The sequence below is a fragment of the Toxotes jaculatrix genome, chromosome 23, assembly GCF_017976425.1.
Source record: "Toxotes jaculatrix isolate fToxJac2 chromosome 23, fToxJac2.pri, whole genome shotgun sequence".
Lineage (NCBI taxonomy): Eukaryota > Metazoa > Chordata > Actinopteri > Toxotidae > Toxotes > Toxotes jaculatrix.
In genome coordinates, this window is record NC_054416.1 from 11,952,379 (window position 1) to 11,966,369 (window position 13,991).

At 43.2% G+C, this 13,991-nt stretch overlaps 1 protein-coding gene across 3 annotated transcripts in view; it reads left to right on the forward strand.

Annotated features, from left to right (window-relative positions):
* dock11 (dedicator of cytokinesis 11) overlaps positions 1-13,991 on the forward strand; it is a 54,518-nt gene that overhangs the window by 17,364 nt on the left and 23,163 nt on the right. For 2 of the 3 annotated variants that reach the window (XM_041031531.1, XM_041031533.1), the window contains exons 13-31: positions 1,923-2,045; positions 2,170-2,252; positions 2,553-2,675; positions 2,946-3,022; positions 3,937-4,121; positions 4,273-4,338; positions 6,967-7,059; positions 8,298-8,421; positions 8,642-8,754; positions 8,972-9,055; positions 9,180-9,269; positions 9,792-9,913; positions 10,018-10,087; positions 10,180-10,305; positions 10,614-10,685; positions 11,216-11,362; positions 11,588-11,671; positions 12,469-12,580; positions 13,007-13,045. In XM_041031531.1, coding sequence (XP_040887465.1) covers positions 1,923-2,045; positions 2,170-2,252; positions 2,553-2,675; positions 2,946-3,022; positions 3,937-4,121; positions 4,273-4,338; positions 6,967-7,059; positions 8,298-8,421; positions 8,642-8,754; positions 8,972-9,055; positions 9,180-9,269; positions 9,792-9,913; positions 10,018-10,087; positions 10,180-10,305; positions 10,614-10,685; positions 11,216-11,362; positions 11,588-11,671; positions 12,469-12,580; positions 13,007-13,045 — 1,933 coding nt within the window. The remainder of the gene's footprint in view (positions 1-1,922; positions 2,046-2,169; positions 2,253-2,552; positions 2,676-2,945; positions 3,023-3,936; positions 4,122-4,272; positions 4,339-6,966; positions 7,060-8,297; positions 8,422-8,641; positions 8,755-8,971; positions 9,056-9,179; positions 9,270-9,791; positions 9,914-10,017; positions 10,088-10,179; positions 10,306-10,613; positions 10,686-11,215; positions 11,363-11,587; positions 11,672-12,468; positions 12,581-13,006; positions 13,046-13,991) is intronic. The other variant, XM_041031532.1, reaches the window with a different exon arrangement.

Below are 13,991 nucleotides of genomic sequence, written 5' to 3' on the forward strand. Positions count from 1 at the left end.
GCTGGTCCACGTCCAGGCTTCAAAAACTCAGAGAGGGTCTACATGAGACCTCGGTTTAGCTCTTGCAGCTTGCATTTGCAAGTCGTTTCAGACCTCTATGGTTTGCCAGTTTTCTGATGTGCGCTCAGGGCTTGGTGATGTAAACCTTATCACCTCTCTTTGTTGTGCATTAAGTGTTGAGTTTATTTAGGAAGTAAGGAGTAATGCCCCTGTGTGAGTGCCGCTCTTGGCTCAGGCCTTGTGTAAACCCCTGCAGGTGCTGTGAATTTAGCACACACACACACACATACACTTGGTCTTCCTCACCTGTGTCTACTTGTGCTCGTTAGTGTGATGCACTCAGCGAGAGTGGTGGCAGCTGTGAAGTAGCAGCAGTTAGGTTACAAAGCATAGTCAGATACTCACATTCTGTTTCTTTGACCAGACACAGGACAACAGATTGAAGACAGGAACAGCTCAATGGTGAGAAGGTGAATAGTGTAGAGTCTGACTAACAAGTGCTCAGAGCAGGAGCAGTATTTCTAATAGAGAATACACCAACCAGTAGCAGCTCGGTCTGTTTTACAGGGTTTGAAAGCTTCAGATATAAAATTAAAAAAAAAAAAAAAACCCTCCATCAGCTTCCATATGTCTCATTTATGTTCTTAATGTTACGTTCTGCCGGCCGACATCTGTGAAAGTTCTACACCAGCAGAAGATTCATGTTATACACGCACACATGCACACACATACAAACACATGCATACAAACATAGCGGGCTCTACCTCTGTGATTAGTGTGCTATTATAGCTTGGCTGACCACAGTTTAATTTAGGTGCACTGGGTGTGGTCCAAGGACGGGCCTCCACTTGTTATATCTCTCAGCAGCTGTCTGGAGGCCACAGCCTCTGCACCACTATCACTTCATTACACAATTCACAAATCTAATGTCTGTCTGTCGGTCTGAGTGCGAGTATTGAGGAGTTTCAGCAGTTTCCTCCCACCTACAAACATGCTCGTTTGCAAAGAGGAGCTGTGACACTGTTTTCTAGCTATTCTGGGAAGTAAAATGTTGAATTTAGGAGCTTTTCTTTCCCACAGTGTGCAAAATATATGGTGATGAGTAGTAGGCAACAAATCATATTGTCAAAGAGTGAAACCAGAAGCAGCTGTGTGTGGTTGTGTAAAACATGTGAGGATCAGTGGATGAGGGGCCGATGGGAGAAGGATGGACGGGGTTATGGCTTGGAGTGTGACCAGGGTGTGTGTCTGCCTGGCACCGTGCTCGTCTCTTCTTAGATGTGTGTATTATTAATGAGCAGTTTGTGATGTCTACATATTTTAATTTAAAGCTCTACTCGCTGCCAAGATGGTGAAACTGCTCCCTTGGTACTTCCACTCAGTTTCACTACTTATGCTAAAACTTTTTATGATTTCCAAAAGGACTTCCTGCTGCTTCTGTGTATATTTTTTTATTTCTGCTCCCTAAAACCTTTTTTTTTTTTTTTTTTTTAATGTGTGCTTGTTAATATGAGCAGCATGACCCTGTCCGAATGTAATATCTGTCCCCTTTGAGATTGTTTGTGTGAACTGACACTACAAGCTTAAAGACAGCCCCGTCTCACCAGACCAGAAATAGATGTGAGCCCCATGTGGTTTTCCTGTCTAACTTCAGTGAACAGCAGCCACTTCCTCTGCACTTGTCCTGAAGAGGTTGATGACTTTAAGAGTGAAAAGATATTTTAAGTTTAAATTTAACTATATTATTTGAGTTCCTAACAGTTTTGATGAAGTGGTTTCTTTTCAGAGTCTGTGCAAAATCCTAGAAGGAGGGTTATAGGGAAAGACACTTATTCTTACAACCATAGAACTTATTGAAATCTCTACAGTCGCGCTCCTACTCTGATTACCCTCCTCACTCCATCTTTCCCTCTGCCTCCCAGGGTATCTTTTCAGTAACCAACCCTCATGCTGATATTTTCCTGGTGGCTCGTGTGGAGAAGGTGTTACAGAACGGCATCACCCATTGTGCCGAGCCATACATCAAGGCGTCAGACATCAACAAGGTCTGCAACTGTATTGCTTTTCGCCTCATTGAAATAGATAGTGAGCTTTTCTTCCTTAATTTTCTCCTCCGTTCTTCCGTATTGATTTTGTGTTGTCTGTTTGTTTTCCTCCGTGTCCCCGCAGACTGCTCAGAAGGTGCTCAAAGCTGCCAAGCAGACATGCCAACGCCTGGGCCAGTACAGGATGCCATTTGCCTGGGCTGCCAAGTAAGACAGAAATAAATATTACCCAGTAATAAATCTGCTTGGACTCGTCTTTTCGGCTTGACATGACTGCATTAAAAGACATCAGCATGAAAAAAAAAAAAAAAAATCATACATTGCATTTAGGAACAGAAAGCAAACATGAACCTTGAAAGGTCATGTGAGAGTCAGTTCAGTAGCATTTTCATCACACTGAAATGACATCGTTTCACTTCATTTTTTCTGTGACTGCAATAAATTAGCCTTTGATTTAAAAAAAAAAAAAAAAAAAAAAAAAACAACAGGCCATGTTTGTGTCTCTAGGCAGGTGTTCAAAGACGCTCAGGGGAGCCTGGACATGGATGGGAAGTTTTCTCCTCTCTACCGCCAGGACAGCAGCAAAATCTCCACTGATGACATCATCAAGCTGCTGACCGACATCAGGAAGTGAGTCATCACCACGCTTTTGCTATTTTAGTCAGCGTGTAGTCACTGAAAACATGCATACGCTTGCATTTTTATGCCTTTCTAAGTCTATATTTCAAATGGGGTTACTGAGGAGACAGTTCTGTACATTTCTGCACATCTTTGGTGCCATCTCTGGATTTAAGTTATGAAAGTCGCCCCATTAATAAACAGCACTTTGTTGATTTAGACATGTCCCCTATTCACACTTGATTGCAGCTTCCTCTTATTTTAAATCTCTTTCCTTGTCAGACCTGAGAAGAGCAAACTTCAGACAATCCCTGGACAGCTGAATGTCACCATTGAGTGTGTCCCACCTGATTTCTCAAGTATGTTGTCATTTCTTTACGCGTTTGTCTCTCTGTGTGTAACAGCAGTCACACTTTGAAGTCAAGTGCATGCCTTTAACACACACTAATCACTGCACAGTACAGATATGAAAGAGCCGTCTCATATCCTTACATTTAATTCAGAAAAAAATACAATAATCAGATTAAAAAATGATTAAAACTTGCAGTAAATAGTTTGATACACACCTGCTGTTATTTAGGAAATAACACACCTGCCCTCCTGTGATCTCTTGCACGTGTGCAGCTTTCACCTTTTTCATGTTTAGCTGCAGCTGATCTTATCTGGAGTGTGATATGTCAACACCAACAGGAGAACAAGCAAACAAGCTTGAATTTCCTGATCATCTGGCTCATGATCAAACAAAGTGAAACGAATAAAGTATTTTATGTTCCTGGAATGCAAACAATACAGCACAGAGGTACATCGAATGTGACTGCAAGCTGATAGTAGCTAAACCACTTTAAATCATTTTGAGGAGATGAGTTAATTAAAGAGATATTAACTGAGACTTTTGGGGTTTGCAACAAAGAGGAGGATGAAGGGGAAAGAAAGGTGGAAGTATTTTGATTGGAGAGTATCCAAATGGAGGAATCAATGGCAGCAGCTGAGGAAAGTACTTGGATTCCTTGCAGGGAAGCAGTTAAGATAATTGCAAATAAAATGTAACCGTAGCTTTAAATTAATCCCAAAGCCTTGTACACTTCATTTGCAAGGGCCTCGGCTGTTTCTGTAATCAATATCAATATGTGAGCTCTAACTGACAAGCAGTGTGGATGCTTGTTTGCACTTAGCTCAGAAGGAAAGACCCTGAGTTGGTTCTTTAGGATAGAACAAGACACAGGGACTCTGCAGAGGAGGTTTGGTTCCCTAACTCGTGCGCTCTGTCCCCCAGATACGGTGACTTCCTCTTACGTTCCCGTCAAACCCTTCGAGGACGGCTGCGAGCGGGTGTCCGTGGAGATCGAAGAGTTCCTCCCCGAGGAGGCCAAGTACAACTACCCCTTCACCACCTACAAGAACCAACTCTACGTCTACCCCCTGCAGCTCAAATACGACAACCAGAAGACCTTCACCAAGGTGTGTGAGTCAGAATGAAGCTGGATAGAAGATGAGTGGTGGTGATGGGAATGAATGAACAAACCACTGATTGGGCTGAGTGGGTCACTCTCACTGATTGCTGCTCTGCTTTGTGCATTGATTGACTGATGCAATGTGTCCTCCACACCAGGCGAGAAACATTGCAGTCTGCATCCAGTTCAGAGATTCAGATGAAGAAGGCACTGTGCCTTTAAAGGTGAGTTGTACCAGCTCTTTGTGTTCACAGGTCACTCGCTTGAAGGTTTATCTCATTTCTGAATTGGTGCCGATCAGCCATCGGAGCTAATGTGAAATTTGGAGAATAAATTATAATAAAATAAATCATTATTACAAGTATTTTCTTGAAATATTTTTTCTTTGTCTCAAAATTATGAGAATTTAAATATGAGAAAAGTTTTTATAATGAAAAGATGCAAATCTTGAACAAGGAGGTTATAGACTGCTTGGAATAACATCATCCAGAGAGATGAGTGTATGACATTTGTGTCAAAAAGCATCTAACAGGATGCAAAACATACAGACAAAAGAGAAAAGGGTCAGATAATATAGACTAGATACAGTTCATACTGATCAGAGGAACTAAAACACAATATGGAGGGCAGAAGAGGTCAGATGGTCAGAATGATGAAACAATCACACTTTATTCTCAGCAGATTAACGGGAACCTGGTGCCAATGTGTCAGAAAACGATTATACTGTTGTGAAAACCTGTGGAATTTCCTAAGTGAGAATTGATCGAAAGCAGAAGCCTCAGACATGATGCACTTTCCTTTTTACTGCTTTTCACAAAGTGGAAGTCAGAGTGCAGCTGAGGGGCCAGGAAAGGAGAGAGGAAAAGCTTACAGAAGCTGGTTATTATAGCTGGCAAAAAGAAGATAATGAATGGTCACTCTTTTTTCCTCTCTCTCTCCTCTTCCTCTCTTTCTCTCTGGCCACGCGTTTCAAATATTTGTGGGTGGAAACAGTCATCAAAACACCGTGGATTGTTTTTCTTTTCACTTTTCCAGAGGGAGAGAGGGAAAACAGCAATTCTTTGACCTCAGCCGCCAAAATATTTACACTTGATGCTCTTGATTAAGACGGTCCAGACAGATCAGCATGCAGTCATGCGTATCATATCTCAGATAGTGCAGCCGCCCTTGTTAGGAATTTAATTCATTGTGGACAACTTCATCCTAAACCTGATTCTAACCTGAACCCTAAAACCAGGTCTTAACCCTCAAATGTCCCTTTAAAGGTGTGAGGACCAGCCAAGATGTCCTTACCGCATAAGGTATATAACTCAAACTGCTACCTCGCAGTGTATAGCTGTACAAGTGTGTATGTGTGTGTGTATATATTTATACACACAAACACATACACACACGGAGGATGATCTTGAACAATTCCTGAAGTACAGTGAGGTCCAAAGTTGTTTACAAACAGTGAGCAAGAGCCAGCAGCACACCTCTGATGAGATTTAATCAGCGGAAGCTCAGGGAGGTGGAAGCTGGGGGAGGTTCTGGGTTTGACTGAGAGGAAATTCTTCTGAAGCTTTAGGGAACAGGGATGTGAAAGCTGACGAACATGGGATTTTCCAGAGGCTGAGAATTACAAATACAAAGGTTTGTTCCGTCTCCAAACTGTATTCTTTGTCATTAAATTATCTCAAACCTACATTCACAAGCTCAGGTTCGATTTATTCATGAGCTCACCTGAAATTGTACTGAAGCGATCACCAGCTCTTCCAGTGCTACCAGTAGCAAATGTTTCAGTCACGTGCGGGCACAGTGCATGCATGAACAGGGCAGCTTTTACAGATTAGATTCCAGGCATATCCCCCAGCTGCGCCTCCACCCTCATCCTGACTCAGGTAATCAAGACTCCCATCAGCCCTCCACTTGCAGCTGCAGTGAGGGCCCCTGAATGTGTAGGTTTTCCCCATTGTGGCAGGCAAACTGTGCACCACCATGCACTGCCTGCGGTCCTGCTCTACCTTGTGATCTGCAGCAAAAGATCTTTGCTGAAATCTGTGTAATACCCAACCCACCCCCCTCACTTCCAGCTTCTCCCCAGTCTGAGATCTCAGAGCCTCTCCCATCCTCTGGGCTTGTCCAAGTCCTCCTGCAGAGGCTCCAGCTGTTTTTCTGATCCTGGCTCCTATCAGTCTCAATTTCAATCACTTGGCTCCAGAACTCTGTCCTTCCTCTGGCCAGCGCTGCTCATTATTGCTCATTACAGATGACTACAATTGTTAGCATCCTAATTACAGTATCAAACCAGCCTTCAGTACAGGTCTGAATTTTCTTCTCCCTCTTTTGTTGTGCCTGATTAGAAATATCCTGACCTGGCCAAGCTTTGGCTTTGATATCTTTCCCCACAGAACTACTTCTTGCAGTGGCTGCTGCTCTGCTACAGAACATATTGGCTATGCTGTGTTTTTCCCCAAATGCTTGAGGGGGCAATTGTAAAAGATTCCACATTTACAACTGCTAATGGCTCTGGTTGCCATGTGGGGGGAAAAAAAAAAAAAAATGTTACCGAGCGTAGAGTCAAATTGCTGTAATTGTTCAGTGTTTGTTGGGGTTTGTCATCAACATCCAGCAGAGGACGGATGGCACGGCTGTTTTAGTTAACATAAACTAACATTTTTCATGAAGAGGCCCCTCTCGTCTCGTCAGATCCCATGCTGCTGATAATTTCAGTTTCTCAGTTCTTTGTTTAAACTGTTGGTTGCTCAAAGATGCGTGTGATGGCCACAGATTGCTGAGCAGTTACTCACTGCTGTGGCCCGACATCAAAGTGCCAGTGTCTGATGACTGATGTGCTTGCTTTCTCCTTTCAGTGCATCTACGGCAAGTCGGGAGACTCACTCTTCACCAGCAGCACCTATGCGGCCGTCCTGCACCACAATCAGAGCCCAGAGTTCTATGATGAGGTGAGAGGACTTCATTTACATTTAAATGCACCGGTGCAAATGTGTCAGTTTGTCTGCAGTTTTACAGGCGTTATTCCGTCTTTTGATTAAACCCGCTCCTGCGTTTGGAGCGACAATGGGAAAAAAACTCTGATTACTCTTTTTCTTTCAAAACCACCTGGAACCTTATATTCTTGTACCGTGTGAGTCCTGTGTTCAAATTCCTCAGCCAGCGCTGAGATAATCCCATAAATCTCCCTCAGGGTAGAGCTGTGATCTCACACAAGACCAGTCTGACAGTCACTGACCCCGAATGCACTCGCATGAAGCCAGGAGCTCAACAAAAGTATGTTCAGGACACTGTTACAGAAGTCAGGCAGAGGGGGTCCATATGGCCCTGATGTCAAACGGATTAGGATCTTAAAGAGTCCCCACATACATGCAGGCCAGCTCACGCAGTGGGAAGATCACTGGGATTTAACTCCACATCCAGTCACATCAGAGAATATCTGCTTAAACAGGATAACAATGATCATATCTTGGTTTTTCAAAATCTTTTTTTCTTGTAAAGTGTCTTTGAGTACACTGAAATGTGCTGCAAAATATTTATTTTTTAGTATTAATGTACCAAGGATTCTGACATCAGAAAATCAGGACAGTCTTATGGATGACTTCCTAAGATTTATCTGACCTACCCTAAATTTTAACACACCAACTGTGTGACGCACATTTTGTCATATTCACTCCTGAGATTCTTAAGCAGTTTGTTGTGAACTAGGATTTGTGGAGAATCAGTTTAGCTGCTCAGCACAGTATGTGTCATTTCCTGTGAGAAAATCAGCATGTGCCAAGACACAGGGAAAATACATTTCCTTGCCACTGCTGCCCCCTTGTGGATAAGATGTTTCACTGAACGATACAGCCACATTTCTCTGTGCAAATGAATGTTTTAGTTGGTTTTGCCTTTATTCATTTTAAGGTCAAAAGAGAGGAGTGATGGGGCTGATTAAAATTAACTGCGCTGATTGGAATCATTTGAATTTATAGAAGAAAGAACCACTATTTCTGAAAGTGTGAAAGATGAAGCTACATGTTTAAAACTCAATCCACTTTTCTTCTCAGCATGATCAATTGTTCGCTTAGTAGAATTGTAGCATAACTACAGTATGTTCAGTCCATTATAGGTATCTGTGTGTTCCTATTCAGGAAATCAAATGATACATTAAGTGTAAAACAGTGACCTTTTTGTCTGTGTACAGATAAAGATCGAGCTGCCAGTCCATGTGCATGAGAAACACCACATCCTCTTCACCTTTTACCACATCAGCTGCGAGTCCAGCAGCAAGGCCAGTAGCAAGAAGAAGGAAGGAGTGGAGTCACTGGGTAAGTCTGTTTGGAAAAATGTTCCTTACTCCTTGAATGCAGCATCATTTAAAAAAGAACAAAGAAAACACAATGCTGGCTGCAATTTTTATGTTATATGACAAAGAGTTGTAGTATTGTGGGTATGCTACTTTAATGGGTTTGTTAGTTTAAAGTATGTCTGAATTTTGTTGATCTAAAGTCAGTTTGCTAAAAGCCCCCCTGTTTTCATCTTTCCCAGTGGGTTACTCCTGGATGCCTTTGCTAAAAGATGGGAGGATGCAATCGTTAGAACTTCAGCTACCTGTAGCAGCCACCCTGCCGGCTGGATACCTGTGTCAGGACACCAGGAAGGTAGAACCATATCCTGTAACACCAACACTCAGGCACTTATTTAAACATTTCACATTTGAAAGCTAATGAATTCCTCACAGGAAAAAAAATCAGATGCTGTATTTTGTTAGCTATGTTAAAATGTGCACATACAGGATAGAATCAGCTCTGCACAATAACAGTGTTCCTGATCATTTCCTAAAACAAATGGTTTGTGTATTGTGTCTCCTTTGAACAGTCCCAACCAGATATCAAGTGGGTGGAAAATTCCAAGACACTGTTCAAAGTGAGGACCCATGTAGCATCAACAATATATGCTCAGGTACAGCTTTAATCTTCCTTTCGTTCTTTACACACGCACATACATGGTAAAGCATGCATGAGGGCAGCTGGTATAGATGTAGTATGTGTGGATGATACCGATCAGTGCAGCGTTTCATCCACAGGACCTGCATCTACACAAGTTCTTCCAGCACTGCCAGCTGATGAGGACGACATCAGAGGGAAACCCAGCAGAACTTATCAAATACCTGAAGGTGAGATGCTGCGGGGCAGGGATCAGCTTACAGATACTGATCAGCTCCCTGGCAGCAGCTCCGGATCATGTAGTGGTTGAGCTGACGGTTTCTAACTGTATCTCATTGTTTTTACGTGGCGTTAATAGACCTCTCAGCTCACCTCCTGCACTATCTCACATAAGCAACAATCTTCACCACTTCAGGAAAGTCTCAACCGTTTAGTCCCTTACACGCCGGTCACGTGTGGTGTCCCCCAGCACTCAGCTTTAACTCTTGGGCTGTTTTCCTTTGAGATGCATCTTGATCTCACTACAGTTTTCCCAACTAAATAAAAATAAAAATCTGATACATGTAGATAAAATCATAAGTTGTGCCCAAACTAACAGCATTAGTGTCATCTGTAAATGTTTTGACGTTGTTGTTCATTAAGCTGTGTTTTCAGCATGGTATTTTTCTTTTTTAATTTTATTTATTTTTTACTCCCTCATCCATGTCTTCCTCTTTTCTTGCCTTCCTCTTGCTTCTTCCTCATTCCCACAGTGCCTGCATGCCATGGAGACTCATGTCATCATCAACTTCCTACCAACAGTGTTGATGCAGCTCTTTGAGGTCCTCACAGCAGCCAACAAAGAAGCCCATGAGGTTGCTGTCAACTCTCTGCGGTCAGTTGGTCTTGTGTGTAAGATGTGTGCCTTCACCTTAAGTATATATTTCCTAATTATTGGAAATGCTCACAGTAAATCATTTTCCCGCTCTCTACTTTCAGCGTGATCATACATATCGTCTCTAGATGTCACGAGGAAGGACTGGAACACTACCTGCGCTCTTTTGTCAGGGTAACTTCCCAACAAAAACAAAAATCAGTTTCAGTTTAAAGAGCATCTTACGTGTATGGATTTGCATATATATATATTTTTTCTGTCCCCAGTACGTGTTTGTGACCAACAACCCTGCGTCAGCAAACTCTGCGACCACTCACGAGGTGCTGGCCACCGGCGTCACGGCCATCCTGAAGCAAACCGCTGATTTCAACACCAGCAATAAACTTCTCAAGGTGCTCATCCGCATCGGTTTCCATCACCCAGTTAGTTGTAGTACCAGCGTTGGACAGCAGATAGAATACTTGTCTGTAAAATGTGTCCTCGTGCCGTCAAAACAGAAACCACATCCACAGAGGACTCCCTTAATCGTGTAGCTGCTTGTACTGTGTTTGTCATCTTTTCAGGTGTTATCTCTGTGACGTTTAGAGACATGTTTTCCCAGTCATTACTTGGCTGTTTGCTGTACAGTCATTTTATTTTGTTCTTTCCTAGGAAGCCTGCATATTGGTCTAACGCCAGTTCTCTTTATCTCCCTCTGTAGTACTCCTGGTTCTTTTTTGAAACCATGGCGAAATCAATGGCCCAGTACCTGCAAGAGGGCAACCGCATGAAGGTCGGCGCTAAGTGGTTTCTTCTTTTGTCACACAATTAGGACTGAGCAGTTTTGTCATTACATGTTTCCCCCCCCACATCTGTGTGCTTAGCAGCTTGTGGCAAATCTGGCACTACCCAAAGGTCACATGTCTAGATCTGGCCTGGATCTCACCAGCAAATTTAAGCCACATGCGATGTTGTAAAAGATGTCACAACACATTTAAACAAACCTCACACACACTCAAAAGAAAGAGCAGGAGATTGATTGTGAATCGTCAAGCCATGTGTATGCTTCACATTCTTATGCCATGGGCCTGCATTTCATCTGGGTGTCAGCCAACCATGCCAGACATTCAGCAGTGAGCACGGTGACGACTGTGTGCTGCTGTTAGAAATAAGCTCAACTATGAGCTGCTCAGAGAAAATGTATATTTTAAAGTTAATCTATATATCAGTAATCTGGATTTGTGATGTTTGACATTTGAACTTTTTAATCCCTTCAGTTTAATCCATCGATTGTTATGTATTCATCCTGTCCATCTCTCACAGATGCCGCGGGCGCAGCGCTTCCCGGATAGCTTCCACCAGGCGCTCCAGTCACTGGTGTTGTCAGTCATGCCGCATATCACCATCCGCCACATGGAAATCCCAGAGGAAGCTCGCTGCGTCAACCTGAGCCTGGCCGGCTTCATCAAGGTCTGAGCCTCACATGCAAAAAAAAAAAAAAAAATGTGTTACTAAAGAATAACTGACATAAAAAAAAATTAAAAAAAGAAAAAATAATCTCTAATCGGTAATGGTGAGACTCTGCTTTTAAATGTTTATCTCAATCGCGAGAAAAATGTTTTGTCTTGTCTGAGATCACACCTACTTCAGATACCTGAGCAGCATGTGTGGTAAACAAGCTTCCTCTCTCCTCAGAGATGCCTGACTGTTATGAACAGGGGCTTTGCCTTTGGCCTGGTCAATCACTACATGTGTCATTTCAGTCTCAAGGATCCCAAGGTACGTGACCCTACATGCAGAAGACAGCACACTCAGTAAAAATGTACTGTTCTGTGGAAGGAAGCTGCTGGAATATGTGAAGATGCAATGCCACTGAAAAGAGGACAATAATAAACTTAAAGCAACACATTTTCAGCTGATTGATGCAGCAAGTTATGCTGGAGTTGCGCTTTGAGAAACAGTTACGTGACCTGTCACGTTACCTGAAAAGCAAAGTTGTGTGTTTAATTTAGATGCAACAGAAAAAACAAGCTACTGTTCCTGTTCCTGCCCTATCTGTGTCTGTATCAGCAGAACATTTGACTAACAAATGTAACCTACACAAACACCCGGCGGGCACTGTCTGCAGCGTTGAGGATTATATTACAACAGCAACAAGAGCTGTATTTTTGCACTGCGGCTGTTTGTGTGCATTCAGGTCACATGGTCATGTGCTGCAAGTTTGTTTAAAAAAAAAAACCAATCAACAAACTGACTCACAGCGCTTTCACACAGGAGATACACAAATGAGCAAAGAGCATATACAGTTTTTAGTGGGTCACCTTTACAGGATGATTAAGAGCCTATTATCTGGTCCTGTCTTGGACAATAGGAGGCTTTTGTAATCTTACAAATGAAGCACTGGCAGAATGAGCCTGCCTGTCCATGCTGACATGATAGTCAAGATGACATATTTCTGACACGAGGCAGTTACATCATGAGATGCCCTTCTCCCCAGTACATAGTACGATATGCTTAAGATTATCTTGAACGACAAGAATTTTCCCATTACACTAATATATGCGTATGTGCCACAGGTGCTGACTGAAATGAAGTTTGACTTCCTGATGACGGTGTGTAACCACGAGCACTTCATCCCTCTTAACTTGCCCATGGCTTTTGGGCGCACCAAGCTGCAGAGGGTACAAGGTGAGGGTCGGGCGCCACGTTCTGGCGACCACTGATTGCATTACGCTTCCTGCCACACACGTACCCACTGACTAGCTCGCTCTCACGAAACTCCCAACCCCTCACTGACCTCGATCTGACCTGCACCCACCAACACTGATCCCGTCTGTTACTCTGCCCCATTGTTCTACCCACGTACACAGGTCTGTTATTAAGCAGGCGGCAGTTCACACCTGCCTGACATTACTCTGATCCATACCTGCTTAACAAGTTTATCCATCCGTTTGTTAACACCACACACCAACAAGTGAAAAACAAACACCTGTGTGCTGCGGATATGCTGCATGTATTGTTTACAGTTTTACCCTCAGTGTGTTTATTTTCACATCCCCTCCCCTCTCTTTTTCTTTTTTTTTTCCTTTTTGTGTGTGTTTTGCTTGTGGTCAGATTTTATTACGTATGCGACGGAGCTTTTTGGCCCTCTAGGTAGGTGATGCTCACCGCACCATACCATCGCCACCGCGTCTGCTGCCGTATGCAAACACCTTGCACACGATCGCTCCTTGTTCTGACCTGCACTACCTCACCATCCTGTCAGCACCCTTCTCTCATAAGGCACCCATTCACTTCCACTCGCTCAGCACCAGCACTAATTCTAGACTAATGCCTTCATGTGCCTTGCCAAGGCCTGAGCCTGTGTGTTGTGGAAAAGTGGAGCTTGGCTGTTGTGGGAATCAACTGACCCTTTTATTTTTTCCCTTAATGCTTAATTGACTTAACATTTGTAAACACTAGACAGGAACATCTCTCATAGCCGTGTCTGTTTTCTCTCTGCCTCTCTCTCAATCTGCCTGTCTGTCTGTGTCATTAGCGAAGATAATTGCAGACAGTTACTCAGTTCCCAGGCTGCATTGCCTTGTTTTAAAATTGACACAGCATTATTGTGAAACTGTTATTGTTTCTATCGAAACAGACAACTTCTCATTTCCAGCGGCACGTCTCTCTCTCTCTCTCTCTCTCTCTCTCTCTCTCTCTCTCTCTCTCTCTCTCTCTCTCTCTGATTGCTCTTGATTTAGCGCTCCTTTCTGAACATACAAATTGAAAACTTTCACATTACATTACACCGGTGGTTCTCAAACTGGGGCACGGGCCCCCCTGGGAGGGCAGAGAGCCACTTCATTGGCGGGGGCACGGGCGTGGATGACCAGGGGAAAAACATGGAGTGAAACTAGGTTGAATGAATATGGTTCATTTGGGGAACATAAACGGTTTGTTATTGTGCTGACCTTTATTTCACTAAAGTTCCACTTGGATCCTTTTTTATTAGTTGCTTCCCCTGTCGTTGTTAACATTATATAAATGATAAAAATTGTTGGGGGTTGTCAGCTGTAGAAGGGGGGGGGGGCATTCCAGGAAAAAAAAAGTTTGAGAA